Source organism: Vanellus vanellus, assembly GCF_965231255.1.
Source record: "Vanellus vanellus genome assembly, chromosome: 14".
In the NCBI taxonomy this organism is placed as follows: domain Eukaryota; kingdom Metazoa; phylum Chordata; class Aves; order Charadriiformes; family Charadriidae; genus Vanellus; species Vanellus vanellus.
The window spans coordinates 12103976-12127340 of NC_138919.1; the positions used below are offsets into that span (position 1 = coordinate 12103976).

Below are 23365 nucleotides of genomic sequence, written 5' to 3' on the forward strand. Positions count from 1 at the left end.
GATGAAAACATGGATTCAGAGAGCAATCCTGTAATTTTTTGCTCCATTGCAACCACACTCCTCCCTCCCAGCTACCTACTGGAACAGCTTGCAGGAACAAAGTCCCCAGACCACTAGTTAGTGATGGACTGCAGTGAATAATTGAGAAATAACACTGAAGTGCAGTTTTTCCACGAGTAAAAAGGGTAATTCTTATCTTGTTCCCTTTCCAGCATATTGAGTTATATTACACCACAAGCAGCAATTAAGCTTACACTAGTAAAACGTTATCAGCAAGACACTTGAATCATGCTTCTTATGTCTTAAGTTGCTCAAAAATGTAGAATAAAATTTCACAGTGTAAACTGAACAGCTCTCCTCAAGAGGTCACTTAATTTATCAGAAGAGAGATTAAAATCCTTCCTTGGAAAAAGCTCTTGTCCTTTATTACCTAATGTAGCGGAAGAATTCAAGAGAGTAGTTTTAGCAAACTCTGAGGAACAAAAAAAATCTACATGCAGGAGAGGATTCCTCATTCCAGTTAATCATTCCTTCTCTATATGTTCAGGAAAGCACATACAACATTACTGCATTACGAACTAAAAAGTTCTTGAAAATGTGCCTTTGGAGAGGAACACCCAGATCTGGAAAAAGAGACCTTCTTTCTTTTGTGAGTCTTACCAGAAGATTCAACTTTCCTTCTTTTCAGAACATTTTGTACCCAGTAATGTTACAAAGAAAGTCTGATCAAGTACCTTGAAGCTTCATGCTCTGTATGTCACTCTTTTTTACATGTGGAAAAACAAGCCTATGCTCTCTCATGGCAGGCATAACCACTATCATTTTGTGGGGTTTTTTTCAGAAGCAAACACAAAATTAGGAAAGCTCTCTATTGAGACTAGCGTTAAACTGTCTAGTACTGACCAGTAACTGAAACATAACAGTTAATAAACTATCAATTAGCTCTTGTATTTTTTTTAGGAAGCAGTTATTATATGGCCTGCAGGCAACAGTCTAGTTTCTTAAAGGAGATGATAGCACTCCTTTCTACTAAAGAGTTCTCAAAAGCAGCAAACAGATAATTAATGTACTGTTAAGTATGTCTGCCCAACAGCCATCTTCCAATGATCCTACATTCTTGTGTCTTTTTTTCCCCCTTTAAATTTCTACTCGTATTTCCTGCAAGTCCCTCAAATCAGTCAAGCAGAAACAACATTTCCATGAAACTTGTGTACAACCCTAATATAATACTGCAGAAGAACTAGGGGAAAAAAAAAAAAAACCCAAACCCCCAAAATCACCAAACCAAAACCCCAGAATTGACAGTCGATGTATTAACTCCCATTTCAAACAAGACTAAACAGAAACTAACATAAAGGAAGTTGACATAAAATAGGAGGAAAAGACTAATCTCACTGTTGGAGTACTATGTTTATATTAAAGTAGTTTCCTAAAACCCAACAGCTTGGCTAAACTAAAAATTAAGCCAGGAAGAACCACAGTCATGCCTGACGGCGCTAACACACTGGGCATGACTCCCTGCATTTCTGTAGCCTCTAAGGACAAATATCAACAAGAGATCCTTACAGTTACTGAAATAGTAGTACTAAATCAAAAAGAATCCACTTTCTTGATTTGGCTGTATTAACAGTAGGACAGCAGCACAAATTTGGAAGTGTAACATAAGAGCAAGACAATGAAGAAATACTTAAAGTATAAGCTTCTGTGCATCCTTTTTAAAAAAAAAAAAAAAAAACCCTCTTAAATAATTTTAATTTTGCTGCTTTACTGTTCAACAGTAATTGGCAAGCTTTCCAGTGATTTATTCCTTCCACGCTAAGATCCAGGTTCTGCTTTGAAATACATACAGAAATATGTGTATAAAAAAAAAACAAACAAAACCCCCACGCTTTAGACGAAGACCTGAGTTAGCTTTAAGAATAAAACTAATTGTGTCTCCCAACACTAGAAGCACCTGAAACTGCAGTACTTTTGCAGTGAGAAATAGAGAGGGGACTCGTAAAGAGAGATGCAAGGCTTCCACCCTCCCTACGGCTACCCACAACCCAAATCAGGTACGATCAGAGCAAACAAGAAGAGAATGTTTTTGCTTTGCCTTTCATTTACTTTAATTAGTTCTAACACTAAGTCTTCCCTCCCGCTCCAGGACTTTTTTTTTTCTTTTTTTTTTTCTTTTTTGAGACATCTATGTTAGCTTATGGTAAGATGCTACTTAGAAATGTAATACAGACATGCCAGGGAACACACGAGGCTAAAAGAATGTTAACTTTATTTATGAAACATGTGATTTGTGTTTATACACATGCTAGTAAACAAAAAGAAAAATAACTGTTTTCAAGAAATAAAAACCCATCTGAATTAGATCAAGTACTATAAACGTGGTTTACATAAATGCATTACATTAACTACTAGGGTCACTGGGCCAGTTAAACTAACTCAGGCTCACAATGAGAGGCATTCATGTCCAAAAAGGAATTCAAATCAATCAGCAATAGAATTACGGATGCAGATTTAGACTTAGTGTTTTCAGACCTACACACAAAAAGTTTTCAATTTTAAGTTGATTGTATACCATTCCACGAGAATCAGAGGCTGTATTCTTCACAGAACACAGACCCAGAGTTCATGAATTTCTAGATTAAGTTATCCTAACAGCTTATCAAGTGATCAGATCCAATGATCCAGGGTTAGTGTAATGCCTCACACCATTCTAGTGAAGAAAAAGCAGTTATACTTAAAATAAAGATGAAAAATAAAAAACGACCAAATAGTAGTTTTTATACTATAAGGACTATTTTGAAATGCATAGTTACACATTTTATTTGACCCAAGTGGCAAATCAAGATCTAGACCATCACCAGTCAAGTATTTCCTTGTGTTACTTATTTATATTCTAGCAGCAGAACGACAGTGTTTTCAAACCTGAAGAAAAATGCTGCCCCTTTTCCAAATGTAAATTCAAAGTGGTGGTATACTAAAGAAAGGCTTAACCTTTGGGAAATTAAAAGGAGCATCCAACTCTGAAGTCACCCAGATCCAAAAATGTACTGCAGGCAGAAGTTAAGAAAAATGACAGGAATTTTACCCACAAATGCACCAGGCTCTAACCTTGTGCCAAAATTTGTACACTGGTTTTAGATATTTTCATTTGCAGACAAACTATTAAACTAAACTGCTTCACCAGATAAAGTGGAAGGATCAAATGCAGAACTTTAGAATACCACTTTGTGTAGCAACGATATTTAAATTCATGGCAATCTATTAAAGACATTTATGCACTCAGAGGGGCCCAAACAATATCACTTCAATTATACAGTTTTAGGAACAAATACCCAAGTATTTAAGGACATGAAAAGGAATCATTTAGCTGCACAGAACTGTCCTCAAAACATATGGGATATGTTGGCTTTGGTATTTGTTTGAACCCCCAAGTCGAAAGTAAGAAACAGTACCAAGTTTAACAATAATGGTTTCTCAGTGGTTTTTGATAACATTTTCAAAAACCATTAGGCAAAAAAAGTATTTAAAAACAAAAGCTAAGTGATACAATGTGGAAATGGCAAAAAATACACTCCAAACAATTTTTATTGCAAGAAACAAAAAGCACACAACAACCTATACAAACATACATATCACTAGCTATAGACAGACAGATGTAGAACATGGCACCATGTTCAGTTGAGCAAACCTTGAACCTACATGATCTAAAAATGATCATACATTATCTGTACAACACAAAGTCATACAGGAAATATTCTAGCATATTCAATATGAAATACAATGCATTACTAGGCAAATACCAATATTCACATTAGAACTGTGCAAATGATGGCATTACTCAGTTTTTACTATGCTGAATCAAATACATTGTATTTACAACATATACTATGTTTTACTGGAAAATATTTTAAAATTAATGTTTGGAAAATTAATAAAAGGCTACATTGTTTAGAATTAAGTGCAGTGTGTAGAAAAAAGTGTGAGATTGTGTTTTTACATACTGCTTTTGATGTTCCACTCACTGGCTCAGTTCGACTTCTAGAAGAAGAAATAAAGGTGATCAGAATTTAAAATAAAGCACTTGTACCCAACATAAAGCAGCAAAAACACACTATAAAACCTGAACACCAAAACATTATGTTCTGATAGTCTAGTGAATGTGTAAATTTATTTGTATACATAACTGTTGTCTCTTGGTACATTCAGTGCAACTAAAAAAAGCCCCAAAATCACATTTCTACTTTGTCACAAATTATTCTAAGACTTAGAGCTATAGAATATAACAGTGCAAAAGAAAGTCAGTCCTTGGGTATTTTGTCTTTGCTATGCAAGTATCAAAAATATTAAGTCTGTACTACAGTTTTGTGTTCTTAAATAATCAACCACCTAAATATGAAGGTAGCTTTAGCCAATCTGTATACCCCTAGTCTTACAAATAGGTACCAGATACAGTATTTTAATTTCTAAGAAAGAACAGTGATAGTCTAGACACTCTGAAGTGCAAGTTTACTTAAGTGAAAAAAAATCAGTCATCTGACAAAGGAGTAACATAATGTCAGCAGTGTAGTCTTTAGAACAGTGTTTCTTTGTGGAAGCCCAAGCACTGTGTTCAGATATCTACTGTATTCAGCCATGAAATTGCCAAAATACTAAATGTGTTACATATGCTATATTGACTAAAAATAGTAGTAGAAATGTCACCTGAAAGCAGTTTCTAGGATTTTGTGCGATTTAGGAGTCCTGTGACAAAAAAAAAGGTCTTAATTGCCAGAATTTGCTTTAAGATAACCTTGAAAATGCTACAGTATTTTAGGCAGTATTTATTACATTTGAAAACTTGCTGAGATTCCACATACTCATTGATTTGTATCTGCATGCTACTCATCATGAATCAGACATGCAACCATGGATACACTTAACAAACAATTCATACATCATCCAAAGTGTCCCATGACCAGAGGCAATTCAAAGGTTGCTGTGGAATTTATGTACAAATAGAAAGGCTCATCATGCTTCCTGCCACCACTAGAACGCCACCAGCCTCGCAATTACAGCCACGTACCTCCTGAAGAAGAGGAAGTACAAGGAAATACTCTAGATTACTACACATTGGTTTCTTCATACATCTACCTTGAAGAACATGCTACAAGGCCAGTAATGCATTTTTGAAGGCCTCTCCACCATTACAGCATACATTCGTAATTCCCAAACACTAACCAATCCAGCAGTTATTTCTGTAATGTCTCCCGCTGAAGGAATAGAAAGCTAATCTGCCTGGCTAATTTTCAACATTAGAGCAGCAGTGCCATTCTTTCCTTATCCCCTCATACAGGTATTTATTTGATCTTTGATGCTAGCAGCATCTATCCTCCCATTTTAGGGCAGCAATACCAGAAGAGGGTGCCGTCCAACCAGAAACAGAGGATGCATTGACAAGACAGCACTAAGCATATGTATTGAAATTAACCCCCAAAACAAGGCCATGTCTATAACCACGATGCTGTGGTGTCCAGAATTACTAGGGAGTTCGTGAAAGCACTGCAACAACGACTGCAGTGATGCGCCCAAAGTTTATACACAGAGCCACTAAATTCAGAGTTTTTTTGCTTGCAAATGCTTCATGGGTACCAGGATGTTGCTGTACTGTTTGTTCGAGACACACTGTAGCTCACCGGTATATTTTATTGAGAACCAACATGAGAAAGACATAGCAAAACCACACACTAATAATATCCACTAATTGTGGTGGCGAGGCATATCTTTAAGACGACTGGAAAACATGACCATTCAAACAATGCTAATGTAGCTGACATAGAACTGGACTGTACGAATACATAAGTGACAGCAATAATACTGTAATAGGGATTGCATTTGAATATCTGTAATTTTATTCAAAACAACCAATTCTCTGTCCTCCATAAATTTTAGGAATACAGAATTAAAACCTGGAGCACAGATATCAGCTTAGGGTAAAAACAGAATGATAACTAGTAACGTTTGGTAAGGTGCTAAAACTGCTTACTCAGTTTCAAGTTTGGAAGGATTAACTATTCCTTCATTGTACTCACACAAAAAGCAATACACTTAAGGATATTGTTCTTTTTCTCTTGTCTGAAACTAACATTGTCTTCAGGAAACTAGTAGGAATCACTTATGAACGAAACTTCTTGTTTGCATTGTTCACCAGTTGGCAACCCCTGGTCTTTCCTCTATAGATAGTCTGCAAACCCCCCAGATAGGGGGTTTAAGAATATCTGCCGTGTGCCGCCCACCCCCAAATGCAAGAAATAATCAAGCTCTGAGAATCAGACTCTTCTGAGATGGGAACAAATTATAAGTTTATACTACAATGCGTATTTGTCTTTACTATAAAAGCAATAAAAGCAAACATAGAGGAAACAGGATCTACAACTTGGGCCTCAGAAAAGTCAACCCCAAGAACAAACTCAACAGAATCATCTTAAAAGTTACCACTGTTGGAGTTTGAACCCTGTGTCCCAGCAGGCCTAAAAATCTAAGTCTACTTTGGGACAGATACATTAAAATCTACCCCATTACAACAAAAACTTACAGCAGCTTTAACGAGAAAGATAGAACTGGAATGCCTCTGTAAACTAATAAATAAAAGAAGTTAACACACTGAAACCCCTCATAAAGAATACAATGCTTTATGGATACTTACATAACATATGTTTTGCTGGTAGCTTTAACTCCTCCAATAGGGATTCTTCTAACAATTACTGATGAGTTCTTAGGAATCAGCGCGTTATCATCTGTGTATTCTGAAAATAACAAAAATACAGAAAAAAATCAGTTTGTAAAAATGTATATTAATATGTAATTACATAGCACTACAGAGAATCCCTTTACAGATATAAAACCAAATTTTATATGTAACATTGTGCTTTTATCATTTTACCACACTAACAGTACGTTTCAAGAAATCTTCAGGTTTGATAATCAAACACAAGCAGCAAAATGTCATCTTTCTTTAAACAGTTTCAATGCCAACAGTAAAAGGGTCTCAAAGGTCAGTAGAGTCCACTAATACATGAGATTCTTTCCTGGTCTAGTTTAAGTTGCTTTTGTTTCTGTTAGGCTACAAAACCAACAGACCTTTGGAGAAAAGCAAACCACAGCAAAGTCTCGCATGCATAAACCAGATTCTGACTAGCTTGCCCTGCAACAAAACAGGCACTTAGCTAAAGCATGAAAACTCTGAGCCATTGCTTTCACAGCTGTTAACTAGAACCGATTCACCTATGCTTTGAGTGCTCAAGACTGGCCAAACACAGAAGAGAGTCGGCCATCTCTGTCTATTTCTTGGAGCTTAATCCCTCAACAACCACCCTTCCCAGCTGCTCAGTGCTTTACATTTAAATGGAAATGAAACTGGCAGCGCCAGAATTTGGATCACACAAGTTTTGGGGGTTTTTTGAGCTTGCTTTCACAAGTAAGGCAGAATTGGCTCAAACTAAAGTGGTATCTCCCCATCTTAAGCTAATCATCTAGTTTGAATTAACTGAAGGGATGTGAATTCTTTTGATTCACTTTTTGTAGAGCAGAGAAACTCAAACAAAATTACTTATGAAGACAGCCTTTAAAAGCCCTTAGAAAACAGTGTGTGCCTGGAGCTATCCATGCTTTGCCTTGGCTTACACCCTATTAGTCTTCTGAAAAGGAGGAAAGCCTTCTGACCTTTTACATAGGCCCAAATGAAAAAAACAACTACCTGAGATACTTTTAATTGAGTAAGCTTAAAATGCAAAGATCTATCTATAAGAATGGGTTTTATATTGTACATAAACATGCTGGATATTACTAAATATTTTAAAGCACTGTCAGCAGCTACTCCCTGTAATCTGCCTACAGTTTTAAATATTAAAAGCCCTTACCTTTGCAGACCAAATCAGAACAATAGTCTGAAACCCAAAGATTCTGTATATCTAGTCAAGCTCTGTCAGGGTGTTTTTGCCCAGTCTGACACACAAAATTTCACAATTCATGCTCCATTTTTCAGTATATTAATTCCTGATCTTCACCCCTAGGGAAGCAAACAGCAAGCTTCCTCTGGACTTGAGTAGTTTAAAACTGTAAGAGAAAGGACTAATTATCACAAAACCAGAAGCTTTTACAGAAGTCAGATCCTGAAACCATGCCCCAGAGCTCTTCTTAAAATGAAAATCTAACCATTATACAGCCATTTGAAGGAGAAGGAGCTCAAGCAGTACTGAGGCCAAGACAAACAACTGGGAGACCATGTCAGCTGCAGTTCTAGAAGCCCAAAGCAGCTGTTTACCTGCTCATTCTGAGTATTCTTTCTGATCTAGATCACAAACCACCGGATTGAGATTTCAAAGAGAGGATAAACAACGTCTCCAAAAAAGGCAAGAGTTTGCTATGCCTGTGCCAAACCGAGGAATGTGGCAGCACCTCTCCTAGAAAGAGACTGTATGTACAAGGACAGAAACGAATGCACTTATTCATAAATTACGCAAGCCTGCAAGGTGAATTTGAACATGAACAACAGGTGTACCACACAAAAAGGTAAGTTCTCTTTTAGTATTTTGTGACAATTCACTGACCACTGAAAAGCAGCATTAACATCTACCTTCTGAATAGCCCATCCTTGCATGTATACATATATAGATATATGCCTGTTTTCAGGCTGCTTAAATGCACAGAGACCTCCAGCCACCTAATAACAGACTGATATAAAAATGAATTCACCTTAAAAGTCAATCAGTACACATTTAAATGGATCAACTGAAGAGTGTCAATAGCTTGGTGAAATAAAGGCTTTATTTGCACAGGGCACTTATCATGGCACATATTTGTATTTGGTACTTGAAGTATCCCACTAGCTTGGTCACCACATCAGAGAATTCATGGAAGAGCGTTTACATACAGCAAAATACAATCCTGAGTTAGTTCTGTGAAGGGACTTGATACCAGTTGGCTTCAATACATTTATTTTTCCTTCACCTCAATTAATTGAATACATTTTGGTGATGAAATTTTATTAAAGGTGAAGTCAAACAATGTATGCTAAAAAGTTAACTTTTTTTTTTTTTAATAGGAAAGGGTTTAAGCTGGAGCGCTATTCCTGAAGTCCCTAGAATTTTTCGTTTGCTTGATTAGCAGATGCCGGCTTAGTCTAACAGATCTCAGACTAAACTGGCATCTTCAAGCAGGAACCTGTTCCCCGTGGGCAGCAACATCCCCTAGCAGAGACTTGGCAACTACCAGGACCTGCAAAGCAGTGTCACTCTGCCTCACCATGTGACTCAACATCTGCAAAGTTAGCAGCGACACGATGCTCAACAAGGCTACTTTTCACTCTTGTCCAAGCAGAGCTCCAACATAAATGTTCAACAAAGCTGGAGGTAGTAACTTGTGTTACTGCTAGTGATTGCCAGTAAGTGGCTAACGGACTTCTGTCAATCTGACCTGTGATTAAAAACAAGGATTCGATTAACTCAGAAAGCTTGCAAAAGCAAAGCAAGACTTTAATATAACTAACATCCAAATCAAGAGAAAGAGACATAACAGTCTAAAACTTGCTCTCCATTCTAGAAGAAAAAAGTACGCTTGAAAGAGCCAACGGAAAGAAGTATTTCAAGAAATTAAGAGGCAGACAAGTTAAAAAATAGCTACTTTGCTGTCTCATACTGACTTAGAAATCTTAAATCAACAATTGCATTAGTGTCTACAACCTTCTTCCTGCAAAAAAATACAAACAGCTCAGGTTATGCTCTGAAGTTCATACTGCTTTGCATTTAATACACAATTTAAACCCCCCATTTTTAAATTCCTCTATAATTCTGAAAATCTGCTAGTTTTAATAATTTGGGTCGTATGTCCACTATAAACAAGCTACTGAAAAAAACTCCTACTTTATTTTATGGTCTGCTTTAATCCACCATTTTGAGTTCGACAGCATTGCAAAAGCATCTCTCTGAGCTTTTGCTAGAGAAGTATTTTCACCCAGATAAAGTACAGAAGCTCATCAAAACAGAAGTCATCAGAAGGCAAGCATACATGTGAAACGACAAAGAAAAGCCTTTATTAGGCTTAGATGCCTTGCTAACCAGCTATTATGCTGCTGGGGGAAGGATTTGCAGAGTAAGAGATGAAAATGACTACTAATATGCCAGACTGTCTCTACCAGAATATAGGGTAATTCCCAAGAACACATTTTCTCCCTAGCATTTAAAAATATGCTTTCTCATTATGAATTTTTTTTTTTAACTCTGTTCTAATCAACACCACTTGCACACTTTGTGACAAACAAATCATCTACGTAGCTGGTACTGAAAGCACTGCCTTGAAACATCCCAATTAATAGACTGGACTACTATTTCTGGATTTTTAACTTCCAACAAAATAGGTGTCAATGATCTCATCTATGACTGCTGTATCATAATTTCTTGAATTAGCTAGTTCAGTAGGCCAAATGGTTCATGGAACTTTCATTTGCATTATTATTATACAGCTCTCTGCTCCAAAAGAGCACCTACATTGCTTTGAAAGGATGAGTTAATTAATAAAACCTAACATAGTTTCAATCATTAATCTGATTATACAGACTGCCTGATGCCTAAATGTCTTATTGGCACTGCTTGATTGGGAAAGAAAAAGCAATGCTGGAGACAATGTGGTAATGAACCAAACCAAGCCTGCCCCAAGCACCTGGCCAAGGAACATTAACCTGGCTGACAGCACACCCTAAGAGGTCCCAAACCTGCTGGTGACAGAGTCAAAGCAGCACATGAGCTCCACTGTAACATAAAGGGTTTTGAAAGGGTACGTGGCTTACCCTTAACTCAACCAGGGAAACAGAGAACTTTTATCTTCTGAAAGAGAGTTTAAGCATCTACATCTGATTAATAAAACCTAAAATTCAGGGTTATGCATATAAACCAAAAATTTGGCATACATATATACTGCACTGAAATGTATTCTCTAGCTTTGCTCTGAAAACCACTAGGGGATTTTCGTATTTTCACATGGAAAACACCCTTACGAAAACTTCAGTAAGCATTTGTGTCACTAGTATATAATTTAAAATTTTATACTAATTTTACAAAGGTCAAAGTGCAACACAATCTACCTAGATGAGGATCTTATCCCGTTTAATGAGACTGATGCTCTTTAAAGTATGAAAGATATTCCTTCTTTAACTTCACCTTTAGGCAACACTACAATTAACACAACCTAGTAAAGCAAACATTTTTTCTTCACTGGATTCTGATTATGTATGAAAACAAAGCAACGCACTTTGTAAAACTGATAGTATGTATATTAGAATAACACTTTATGGGGTAACATATTTATGAGCATCATTTTTTCTTCTAAAAACTTTGCTTTCTGTTCCTCAGCTGCTATACAGAATCCATGTCTCTGGTCTATTTCAAAACATTTTTTTCTTCTGGTGATAATAATCGGGCTCCATCACAGTTTACTACCATCCAACATTCTGGTTTTAAGGCTCTGTTTTACACAGACTCAACTATTACAGTAGTGCCGTCAGCCAGTTGGCCATTCCGCCTGCTAGCATTTGTGAAGCTGAAAGTATGTTAGCAACTGAAGACAAAAATTCAGAGACCCTGCTGCAGCAAAGCCCTTAAAGCAAATTAAATATTTTTCAAAAGCTTTTGATAATTTTATTCAATACTACTAGAAAAATTCAAGACTTCTGAAAGGTATCTCTACCTATGCATGTCATGCAATCCAATGGCATCCCTAAGACCCCTAACATTGTACTGGTAAGTCTCTTTACAGACATCCTCCTGAAAATACTTTAAATACCTGTAGATAAACAGTGACCTTTAGGTCCAACCACTTTAAAAGCTAAGGCTGAAGTTACAGTTACCACAGTGTGCATATTATTCTGTTTAAGCTTTAACATATGAAACAGGAAGAGGAAAAAACCCCACTAGTACACATTCTAAAGAAAAAACTGTTTTAAGAGTGTCAAAGAACCACAAAAAAAAAAGAATTCATGTTTAAGGAATGAAAAAGTTTTACAAGTCTTTTTATTTCTGAAAAGTAACACGTCAAAGTCTTTAATCACATTCAAACTTATCAAGATGGCAGATTACCAAACTGAAACATCATACTAAGTAACACAAAACCATTATCATCCCTGAAAATCAAGCACCATTAGATTTAGAAGAATTAATGACTTATCTAAGAAAAATTTTTTACATATGTTCACCATAAACGTTCTACCATAAAACTTCAGTATTGCCCTGAAACAGTTAACATGTAGTACAAGGGGGGAAAAAAAAAAAGGTTAGAAATGAATGATGAAGTGATGCTCAATACCATCTGAATAACAGTGTCTTTTGTGTACAAAAGAAGTTACATTAACAAGAAATTCTTAAGTATAATTTAGATACAGAGAAGACTCATGATCAAGATGGCTTTAAAGGGTCTGCATAAATTATAACTCACAGACACACTCTTGATCCAAAACGTTGCTAATGAGCAGTTTCTGCAAGGAGCACAAAACCAGTTTTCCAATAAAATGGGGTAAAAGACGTCGATGACAAAATTAAATCACCAAATCCCCTTTCTTCAACTTAGCCACCTGTTCTATTTCTATCACTTTCAGCTTCCTCTGCCAGACTTCAAAGAAATCTGGCAAGTTTGTTATTCTAAGATATCCTCTGACATTTCCGCATCATTTTACGTAGAAGAATTCCAGGAAAACAAAACTTTTGTAAGCACTGTATGTCGCACATCAACCACGTATTCTTCTACGCCTAGCTCCGCGTCCAAAGCACAGATCTGAAGGTAGTTGTCAGAACAGCAACTACAAAAGAGTAGCTCTATGAGGCCCCCAACACAAGTCCCGGCTACCGATCGCGGCCGAATCACATTATCGCTTCCCAGCCGTCACTGCTTGCCCTCCCGGTCCCCCCGCACGCCCGCGGGATGGGCCCCAGGCTGACTCACTCTACTCGGGGACAAGCCACAAAGAGCAGGCCGCAGCGGGGCGGCCTGCGACGCCGCCAGCCGGGCGGTCCCCGAGGCCCCGCGCCCGCCGCCCCCCACGCACCTTCTTTGGTCTGGGCGTTGGTGATCTGCAGGTCGCAGTCGGCCGCCTTCAGCTTCTCGCGGCCCATGATCTGGCGCTTGAGGTCGCACAGGGAGATGTGGAGGCCGTCGAAGGTGACCGTATCATAGTTCAGCTTAGAAGAGAACTTATAGTGGACGCACGACATTGTCGGGCCCAGGCGGTGCCTGCTCCGCGACGGCGCCTACCGCGGCAGACGGCGTCGCGGCCTCCGCGCCGGTTAGGGCCCGCGGCGGCGCGAGGAAGGGCCCACCGAGGGGGCCGGGGCAAGCAGCGCGGGCTGAGCTCGAGCGGGCCGGCGGCGCTCAGAGGCCGCGGCACTCCGCCATGGCCAGGCCCTGCGGCCTCAGGCAGACTGGGCTGGCGGAGGCCTCAGGACTCCATGGCGGCGGCGCTGCGAGGCCCCGGCCCCCGCCCCCGCAACGACTCCGGCCCGCGGCCCTCAGCGATCGAACTGGGCCGCGGTGGCGGCGCCCGCCCAGCTCCTCCTCGCAGCCCAGACGGGCGGGCGGACGACGGGGGGAGGCCCCCGCGGCCCCGGCTCGGCCTCCGCGCTCTCTCCCGCACGCAGCAGTCTCCTGCCCGACCGCTCGCTATGGCGACTCAGGCGCCCCTGCCTCAGCCTGCCGCCGAGGGGTTTCCCGGCCGCCAACCGCACGGGCCGCCGCGAGCGCCTCACTGCGCAGGCGCAACGGCACACCGCACATCACCCCCCCCCACGCGCGCGCGCCTCACGTGACCCAGCGCAGTATGACAAACGGCTCGCGTCACGTGGGCGCGGCGGTCCCGCCTTCTCCGTTCTAACGGCGAGCGCCCCCTAGGGGAGAGCCGTTACCGGTCGGCGCCACCGCCCGTCGGTCGCGGGCCTGTCACCGCCCCGGGCCGCTGGTGTCCCTGCTGTCACCCCCCCGGCCTCTCACCGCCCGCTGTCCCTCCTGTCACCCCTGGGCCTGTCACCGCCCGGTGACGTGTCACCCTCCCAGGCCTGCCACTGCCTAGTATCCTGTCACACCCCCAGGTGTGTGGTATACCCCCTGTCACCCCCCGGCCTGTCACCATCCAGTGTCCTGACACCCCCTGGGCCTGCGGTGTCCCTCCTGTCACCACCGGGGCCTTCACCACCCAGCGTCACCTCCCGTTGGCCTCTGGGCCTGCAGTGCCTCTCCCAACAGCCCTGGGCCCATCACCGCCTGATGTCCTGTCACCCCTTGGCCTGTCACCGCTTGATGTCACCCCCAGGCTGTCACCACCCGGTGTGCCCTCATGACAGCAGCCAGCCAGGGCAAGACAGTCTGGGGGAGATGCAGCAGGGGTCCAGCAAAGAGAGGGGACATTCCTACTGTCACCACACGAGCTCTGGGGGGCTTCGACCTCCCACCTTGTCAGTGAGAAACAACAACGGTGTTTCTCTTATTTCCTACATTTGCAAACAAATGACACAGCAGGTCATTAGGTTGCTATTTCTGCTCCGAAGGGGCCACGCAGCGGTTCGGTAAAGCCCCCCCAGTGCCAGTCACCCAGCGGGAGGAGTGATCCCCGCACCGCACGTGCCACCGTCCCACAGGGCGAAGCACCCGGGCGGGAGGAGGACCCCTCGGCACAGGGCAGATCTTGGCACTCGTGAACGCGGCACAGATGACAAAAATGGCAGAAGAAAGTACTGCTATTATATCTTTGTGTCTGCATCTCAAAACATCCCATGAAAACACAAATGACCGAATTTGCAAAGCAGTTAGGCTACTGACACGCAGCCGAGCATCACCCCAGTATCACAGACGGGTCTGACAGGGTGACTGAAAAAACAATTCAGAGCAGATTTCCAAAGGATTAGATACATTCACGTTTTCAAAGGGAAGGATGGTTAGTCTGGACTAGAAATGAGAAAGAAAATAATTAGAACACGGAACAAAACTTGAAGAGCAGGAATACGGAAATTAAACGCTGTGTGTAAACAGCAAAATAAACCTCATGAGGACAGAAAAATCATTATCATCTTACAGTTTTCATTATGCAGACAATGACTGCAACTTAAAATATCTATTAATGTTTCATTATGCAGATTATTGCTTTTTAGCAAAGGAGCTATTTGTTATTTCCAGAAATCTATGATGCACACTTTACTTTCTTTCCAGGCATCTAAGTTTTTTACAAGATCAAGCAATTTACACCATGCACATTTCCGCATGAATCCTCATTTTTCCTTTACCAATTATTTTCCCACTAATATAATGCAGAAAATTAAATTATACAACTAATAGTAGTCACCTTCTTGTGGATTTCATATTTTTTAAACGTCGTGATTAAACCCCCAGCTGTTTAAAGTTGTGTACTGGTTGCATGTCCAACCCACTTATACAAACTTACAAAATACAATCTTTCACTTCAAAAATATTTATTTTCTAATCCTCTCACCGTAAGTCTTTACGGAGAAAACCTTTTGAATATCAGCAGCGCAGCATTATCTCAAACAAAAAAAAATCCAAAGACAAGTGCCTTTTCAAAGTAAAAATAGTGAAGACTAACAGGCCTGGAGAAAACACTTCTCATCTAAAATTTTAGGCTAGGAAACTTTCTGTTATCTGAAAGGTTACCTGTACAGGTAACGTTTAGGGATTTCATCCACTCCAGGGGAAAAAGGATCTGCATGAACACAGAGACTGTGAGGTATATAGAGACTCCAAACTACACAGGTTTGGTGTAAAACAAATTGTCTCCGTTAGAGTGGAGGGGAGTAGATTGTCTTCGGTTTAGTTTTCAATAATTAGAGAATGTCTGCATACCCCAATTACCGTTTTTTAAACCAGCTTCCACAAAAGCACCACATCTGTGTACTGTGGATCACCTGCGGTATCAACTTGTTCTGAACCAGGTGTGGGCGCAGCCGTGCGGTGTTGGTTCAGACAGCACACACCGTACGTACCGACTGTGCCTTCGCTGCCCTTTGGCTTTAGCTGGCTGCCGGGCGGCGGATGATACCTGATCTGGGTAAGGTCTGCTGGGACAAATTTACCTCTTCAATAAACTTGAGCGGAGTTTGTGCCCAGTCAGCACATTGCATCGTGTAGTCCCAGCCCTTTTGATCTCGTATTAGGTGTCCTAAAATGAATGCCGTGGCTGATGACGCCCGGCCTTAGGGGCTGCTCACACAGCCAAGAGATAATGTGTCCGAGGTGGCCCAGCTCTCCCCAGCGCTGCTCAGCCCTGCCCTGCCCAAGGTGAATCCCCCTCCAGAGCCCAGCAGAACCTGCTTGGTGGCTCCCTCGAGCGTTTCAGCCAAATTGGCCTGACCTGCTGATGGTCCGCAGCTCGGGCTGTTCCAGCTAACACTGATCGTTTGGACTCGAGCAGGGTAAGGGATGCTCCCGCGAGCAGCTGAGATGTGAGGTGGGAGCAGTAACCTCTGGCAATCCGGGGAGCGGCCAGAGAGCTGCACCCGGAGCAGAATGGGTGACCGGACCCTGATGGCCCGGAAATGCTGCCGGATATTTACTTACACGAATTCGTCTTAAACTAAAGGTTTGGCACGCCTGTTAAACGATGTTTACCACACTCAACAGAAATGCTCACGTCATAACAATTAGCTTGCTGTTGCAGCACGTAAGAGATTATTCAGAGTTACACACATCAATAACTTTAAAAAACAAATCGTAACCTCCTGTGAGGCAAGGAAATGCTCTGTGGCTTTCAGAGGGAGCTGGGTTACGTTCTGAAAGTCAGTCAAGAAGGAGAGCAGCGTTAAGGCTCGGGTGTTCTCTGCACACCTGTTGGCATCAAGACTATTTTTGTAGCTCTAAGTTACTTCTGTAACGTTTAACTCCTTTGCTTTCAAATGCATTCAGCAGTAAATTGTTCTCGAAGTTCTGCAAAACAACCTAAAATGTAAATTACCCAAGTTTTGTTGTCACCATTTTAGGTCACACTCACACATTAGTTAAATAAGGGCAATAAAGAGAAACTATTTGCTTTAAAACGTAGTTTCAGTGTTTTACCATTGTAATAAGTAATTTGGCAAAAATTTTGCTTCAGCTAAAATGAGTGTGTGCTCGCTATGGCTTCAGCTAAGATGGGTGTGTGCTTGCTATGCCTTTGGAAAAGGGATAGTGTTAAATAGGATATCAGAGGAAAGCAACAGTTAGAACTACCGAAAATTTGCAGAACAAAGGGTGGTGTAGTTAGCTAAGATAACCACAGAAGTGTAAAGAATGAAGAAGCCCCAAGAAGGACATGGTGACAAAGACTTTGGCCCTCCCTCCATGGACTATCAGGAAGACCCCTGAGGAAGCATAGCGCCTGGGAGGGGGCATGTTGCATTCCCAGACCTCATTGATTATGTATTTGGGGGTGGGTCGCGTTCCAAAGCTTCATTGATTATGCAAACTATGTTCCAAGAAGAAACATGAATAATTATAAGGAATACTAAATAAAAACAAGCGGTTGTAAAGGGAAAAATGAGCCACAGGAGGAGAAATCCCCCGTGTAACTCCCAGCGCTGTAATAAATATTCTTTGCTCCACCGAATTTGCCCCGGACTAAAATTCAATACAGTGAGCGCGTTTCTCACACCATTACAGATTATCAGGAGCTGTGTAGAGAACTTCATCTCATTTACGACTCTTATCGATTTAGAAACAGTTTACTGACGTACGGTTCTGCTGGGCTGCACTGAGCACCCTTTGCTGAGCGCAGTTGTCTGTGCTGCTTTAATTCTGAAATTCTGAGGGCTGCCGGAGGCAGAATTGTTCCAGAGTGTCTGCAAAGTACCTGTTGTACAACTGAACAATACAAAAAGAATCACACCCCACCCCCCATTCTCCCCCACCCCCTCCAAAAAAAAAAAAAACAAACCCAAAAAACAAACAGAAAGGACAAATTATTTCCAATAGCTTCCAAGCTGCAGTTGGAAAAGGACAAGCAAATAAGCAGGTTGGCATAGTGGGAAGGTATGTATTTGCTGTATTTGCATTTCCTTCTTCAGTTCATTTTGTCAGGAGCTAAGACTCTACTTTTTTTTTCTTTTTTTAACTTTAGCCGTGAGTCCCGTGCAAGAGCAGAGGACTTTGCCTTGCGAGAGCCCAAATCACCGCCTGCAGAGCCGAGGGCCCACGTGGCCAGTTTTGCTGGATTATCCACATTGCTCTGGAAGTCACAGTGCCACAGCTTGGTGTCATCAGTCCAGCTTCCGAGGTAGCACGGCTGCTGTGAGCAGGCACTGGTTAAAGCTAAGCTTTAATTAAGAATGACAGTGTCATTAATACAAAACAAACCCCAAACCAAACCAAAACCCAAAACTCCAGTTCTTATCTGCTCCTGCTCTTCTACTCAGCTCCTCCACGCTCCACGCGCACACACCACAGACACACCAAACAGCGTCTCACCATCACATTGCACCAGCTTATTACCGTTGATAAATTATTACATTTTGACCACAAGAATCAAAACTCGGAGCCTAGAGGGTCGCAAACGAAGGGATCTAATTAGATAAGAGGAATATCATGCAAATGTCTGCACGACACTGAATAAAGGAAGAAAGCAGATCTTGGAATCAGCGTGCCAACATCTGTGCACAGTCAGTAAGCACATTCGGGATGGCAACGCATCACATTTACCAAATTTCGATCTTAATCTTTATATCCACAAACCATTTATGTTTATTGCCATAAACCAATGTACTCCCCAAGTGTGGCACACCCACAGTTGCTTGAACTCTGCCATGTCTTTACTCAAATGCTCACAGACTTTAAGAACAGGAAGCAAATCATCATAATTTAGTATAATCCTCTGCATGCTGCATTAAAACTCGGAGCAGTGGGTGAATCACACATGATCTTGACCATATTCCTCCAACTTCTAAGTCTGGTCCCTTGGCCATGATGAGGATACTCAAAAGATTCCAGAAGGTTTTGGTGCTACTCCTTTCTGAAGCCAAAGCTCCTGATTCCTGTACAATTCTGGTGATTTTCCCTGTCATCATCCACAAGCTTAAAATGCTGATCATCCTGGATCTATGCCAGCCCCGTGCCGGCAGGCTCTCCCGTACGCAGCCCGAGTCCCAGCTGTCCGTGCAACACACCTTTCCAGCTACAAAGCACAAAAGCAGAAGGAGTTGGATGTTCCTGGGTTTGTTTAGGATTTTTAAAAACTATTTTTTTTTTTCAAGGGAGAAAGGGAAGGGGATTTTATCACACAAAAGACAAAGGACTGTTAAGATTGGGTCACACTCAGCTGATGAGAACAGGAGGAAGGATAATCTATTTGCAGAGGGAGCAGAGTTCCCATCACTTGCTTGCGCTTCATTCGGGCACTGTTCTGAGTGAGAAAGGAGGTTGGGATTCCCAGTGGGCTTTTTTTTTTAACCCCTGCTGGCTTCATGATTCCCAAAGCTCCCCAAGAGAGAAAAATGTCTTTGCAAGGGCAGAAGGAGAACCCCCAGTGCCAGTGCAGCATGCGGGAGGGGAGGCACGTGCCCGGGAGGGCACCCCTCGGCTACCCACCCCTCCAGATTTCTTTCCTAAGACAATAGTATCAGCTGAGAAAGAAATCCAGACTTTTCCTTATCTTTGCTATTGGAACTAGAAGGAACTTTATCAGAATCAGACCAAAGCTAATCACAACACATCCTCTTGTTTTTAATAAATATCCTGTGCCTTTGTTCTGATTCAAGACTGAAAAATGGAGTTTTGGGCACTGCCTGGCGAATACGTGTGAAATGTGCTGGCCTGATAGCCCAGCTGGGGAGCTGTGAATCCTCCAGTTATTCTCAGAACAATACAGAATAATTATGGGATGAAGAAGCAGAATTCTCTTATTTTGTGCCCAGCCGACATCCCTAGTTGAATCATTGGCCCTTCTGCTGGGAGAACGAAGAAGGAGTTTGGCTGTGACATCTGTACCCATGCCTGGGAGCTGGAGATACTGCAAGCTCCTTTTACCCCAGTTAGAGTACCCCACAGCTGCCCAGTAGATTGCCCAGCTTGGCCATTATCTACTTGTCTGAATTCAAACTACTTACCCAGATGTGGAAACTGGTTTCGTTAAAGCACCTCAGAGCCTTCTCACCCACCAGCATCTGCCTGCCCTCCCGTAACCTGTCCAGTTACTTTTTAATGAAAAAATCCATCACAGATCCAGGGCAATCCATTACAGATTAGGATATATCCAACTCACCTGTAATGGTCAGGGCTGCACCACCAGCCAGCCATCTATAGCTGGAGTGGTAGCCCTGCACGGAGCACTGCATCAGTCCTAGGGCTTGGGTGACGTATCAGCATCGTACATCATCGCACCACCATTGCTCTGCTGATGTATGGCTTCTGGGGTGGCACTGGCCGGGACGAATGCACCCAGGGGGCCCCAGTAAGGTGTTACTTATTATTTTAAATGCTAATAAATATTACGGAGATCTGTGAGGAACTGTTCTGCAGTTTATGAAGTTAAAGGGAGAAGAAATAATTAACAGGCAAAAGAGAAGGACTTAGAGATCCTAAGATGCTGAATAGCAGTTTGATATCACAGGACTGTCTTTGGTCTTTTTGGAAACATCACATGTATTTCCCAAGATTAACGAGGGATTTAACTCTCCCCACAGATTGGGTACTGCTCTCACAGATCATAAAAAATGCTCAGATGTTTTGCAACCACTTGTCCCTACAGCTCCTTTGCAACGTAGCGTGTGAACAAATATGCGATGCCTCTGCTGAAATCTGGCATCCCAGGCAGCGGGCGAGCGCAGGCGCTGGTTTTGGCCCAGCTGTGTTTGCAGGCAGCAGCCTCCGTCCCTGCTCGACACCCCAGCGCAACAGAAACTGGTACTCCAACGCATGCGTGCCATCAGAAAGCATTGAGCAAAGCATCCTTGTGGGTCAGGCTTCTTCCTGACCGACCTGTTTTTTGGCATTGTTACATGTTTGTGCTTTTCATCTGTAAATTGCTTCTCAAACATTAATTAAGCCTTGAAGTGCACTAGAAGACAGGAAAGTCTGTAACTCCAGAACTGCTGAGAGGCACAGGTATAAGATGACAGTGCCAGACAGCTTCAGAGGGTTCCCAGGCTCTGCGTCATGCCTCTCTCTGCCCATAAATAGGGGCTGCTAATTCCATGCCACCCTGCACGGCACCAGTACTTTATACCAGTGCAAAACAGCCCCTGGATGCAGAGAAAACGACCTCTTTCATCCCCCCACTGCTCCTGGTTGGCTTCCCTGGCGACCTCTGCAGCCTCTCCCTTCCCAGCCCCTGCTCCTTTCACCCAGGCAGTTTTAGCAGCTGAAATGAAACCCATGTTTTTGCCTTGGCCTCCTCAGCTGGAGGATTCGGTAAGCAAGTGGCCCATCTCCATCCCCAGCTGGGCACAAGTTGCCATCTAGGGATTGGGAAACCTCCGAGCCCTGGGAAGCGGCGGTGCCCTGATGGAGGGGCAGCCTGGACACCCGCCTGGGAGCATCGTGGTGACGGTGTGCCCAGTCCTTAGAGTTGATTGTTGCCACAGCCTTTCAGGGACACCCACCCCCTCCCAGGTGGCCAGCTCAGAAGACAATACTTTGGATTTTCGTAAGATAGTGTCTTTTACCGTGGTTCCTGTCCAGCCCTGGTTGATGATGCTTGTGGGCTCTCCCTGCCGTGCTCGCAAGAGGTTCAGGGGGTGGGGGACAGACTTGGACACCTTGGTGGCACTGTGTCACCCTGTGACAGTCTCTGTAGAGTCAGGATCTTCTCACAGAGGTGGAGAGCCCAGGGTCTTCTGTCACCGCATGGCATTTGCAAAAAAAGTCACCTAAATACCACAAGGTTAGGAGGCAGGAGAGGCACGGACCCTCGCAGCAGTTCACATGGGAGATGAAGACAAAGCAAGGATCTGCTGCGGTGCCGAGCCGGCAGCACACACCGGTGGCCCCCGAACCGGGAGGGCATCACCCGCCGCAGCCGCCCTGCGACACCCGGCCCAGCGCTTCCACAGCCGGGCTGCCTTTTTTTCCTAGGAAAAAATCCTAGAAATACATTGAAACACAGAACCAGCAGCTCACCAGCGGTGGAAACCTGACCACAAATTCTCCCGGCACAAGCCTGCAAGGACTGGCACAACTCACCTGCAAGTGGTTTTCCAAAGTCCTCTTCCCATTTGCAATCTACCTCAAGTTTCTGATGTTTGCCAGCTCCCTTAGGCTTGAGGGACTTAGAGTTGAGGGAAACTACAAAAGTTGGACTGAAGTACAGGAAACAAATCCAGGGTCCTGCTTTTATGTCACAGGAAACAAACAAACAAGCAAGTAAATAAGCAAAAATCCCAGCCCCTAGGTCCCAGGAGCTGCTATCTCCACACCTCTGTTTACACCTCCCAACACACTGCAGACCCTACGTGCCCGTGTAAGAGACCAGCAGAGGTGTGTTGACTCGGTTTTAGTGGATCTCAATACCGGTCAGTGCCGCTGCAGCTGGGAGGAGAGGTGGTGCCTGCGCAGGCGATGCCATCATTCAGTCCCGGAATATAAAAGTCGCAGGAATATAAAAGTATAAAAGCCCTAGATGCGAGCCAGGACAAAGAGAAGTAAACCAGCGAAACTCTCCAGTGCAAGGGCCAGCGATTTTCAGTCTGGGTATTCTTTGTCATGAATTTATGTGGATATCTGACTTTATTATCTTTTTGTATTACAGTGAAGAAAATTGATCCTATCAACTAGTCAAAAAGAAGATGAGAGCTCATTCCTCGTCAAGGGTTTGCCATCATCACAAAATGAATCAGGAGAGGTATAGCAGGACAAAGAATTCCTCCCCATGTGAACAGTATTCTGGAGTAAAAGTCACTTTTTCCTGTAATAATCACAGCTAATTTATCCGAGAAGTCATAGAAGCTGTATAAAGAACTTCCATCAGTAAGTTTCCCCCTAATGAGCCTGCCCTGGGACCACTGCTGCTCACGCCTGAACAGCACTGCGCACCCCAGAACGCTCTGTCCTGTTGGGATGGCTCTCTCCCTGGGTCGCGATCCCAAGATAAAGCAAGATCTCCTCTGCTGAGGTTTTTCCTTTGATCCTATCCCAAAATGATGCCATGAGATGAGCCCACCTCTGGGTCTGGCATTGCAGACTCAGTCTGAAAACAAACAGCACCAGCACTTCTTCTGAGGCCGGCAGAGTTCAGCCCTCCCGCCGGCTCCTTGCGTCCCGAATCTCAGGCGCAGAGAGGGATCACACTGCTGGTGGGGATGTCTCCCCTTCCTCCAGGGAATTCACTGGCTCTGGGAAGACACCATCTCGTTATCTCGCCATCACCAACACTGCTCCGCAC

General features: G+C 43.0%; 1 protein-coding gene across 4 annotated transcripts in view; it reads right to left on the reverse strand.

Annotated features, from left to right (window-relative positions):
- RBBP6 (RB binding protein 6, ubiquitin ligase) overlaps window positions 1-13286 on the reverse strand; it is a 30028-nt gene extending 16742 nt beyond the window's left edge. For 2 of the 4 annotated variants that reach the window (XM_082490259.1, XM_082490257.1), the window contains exons 1-4: window positions 13067-13286; window positions 6683-6782; window positions 4702-4740; window positions 4002-4038 (exon numbers count right to left, since the gene is read on the reverse strand). In XM_082490259.1, coding sequence (XP_082346385.1) covers window positions 4002-4038; window positions 4702-4740; window positions 6683-6782; window positions 13067-13232 — 342 coding nt within the window. In that variant the 5' untranslated portion in view covers window positions 13233-13286. The remainder of the gene's footprint in view (window positions 1-4001; window positions 4039-4701; window positions 4741-6682; window positions 6783-13066) is intronic. The other 2 variants (XM_082490258.1, XM_082490260.1) reach the window with 2 other exon arrangements.
- Between the last annotated feature and the right edge of the window lie 10079 nt (window positions 13287-23365).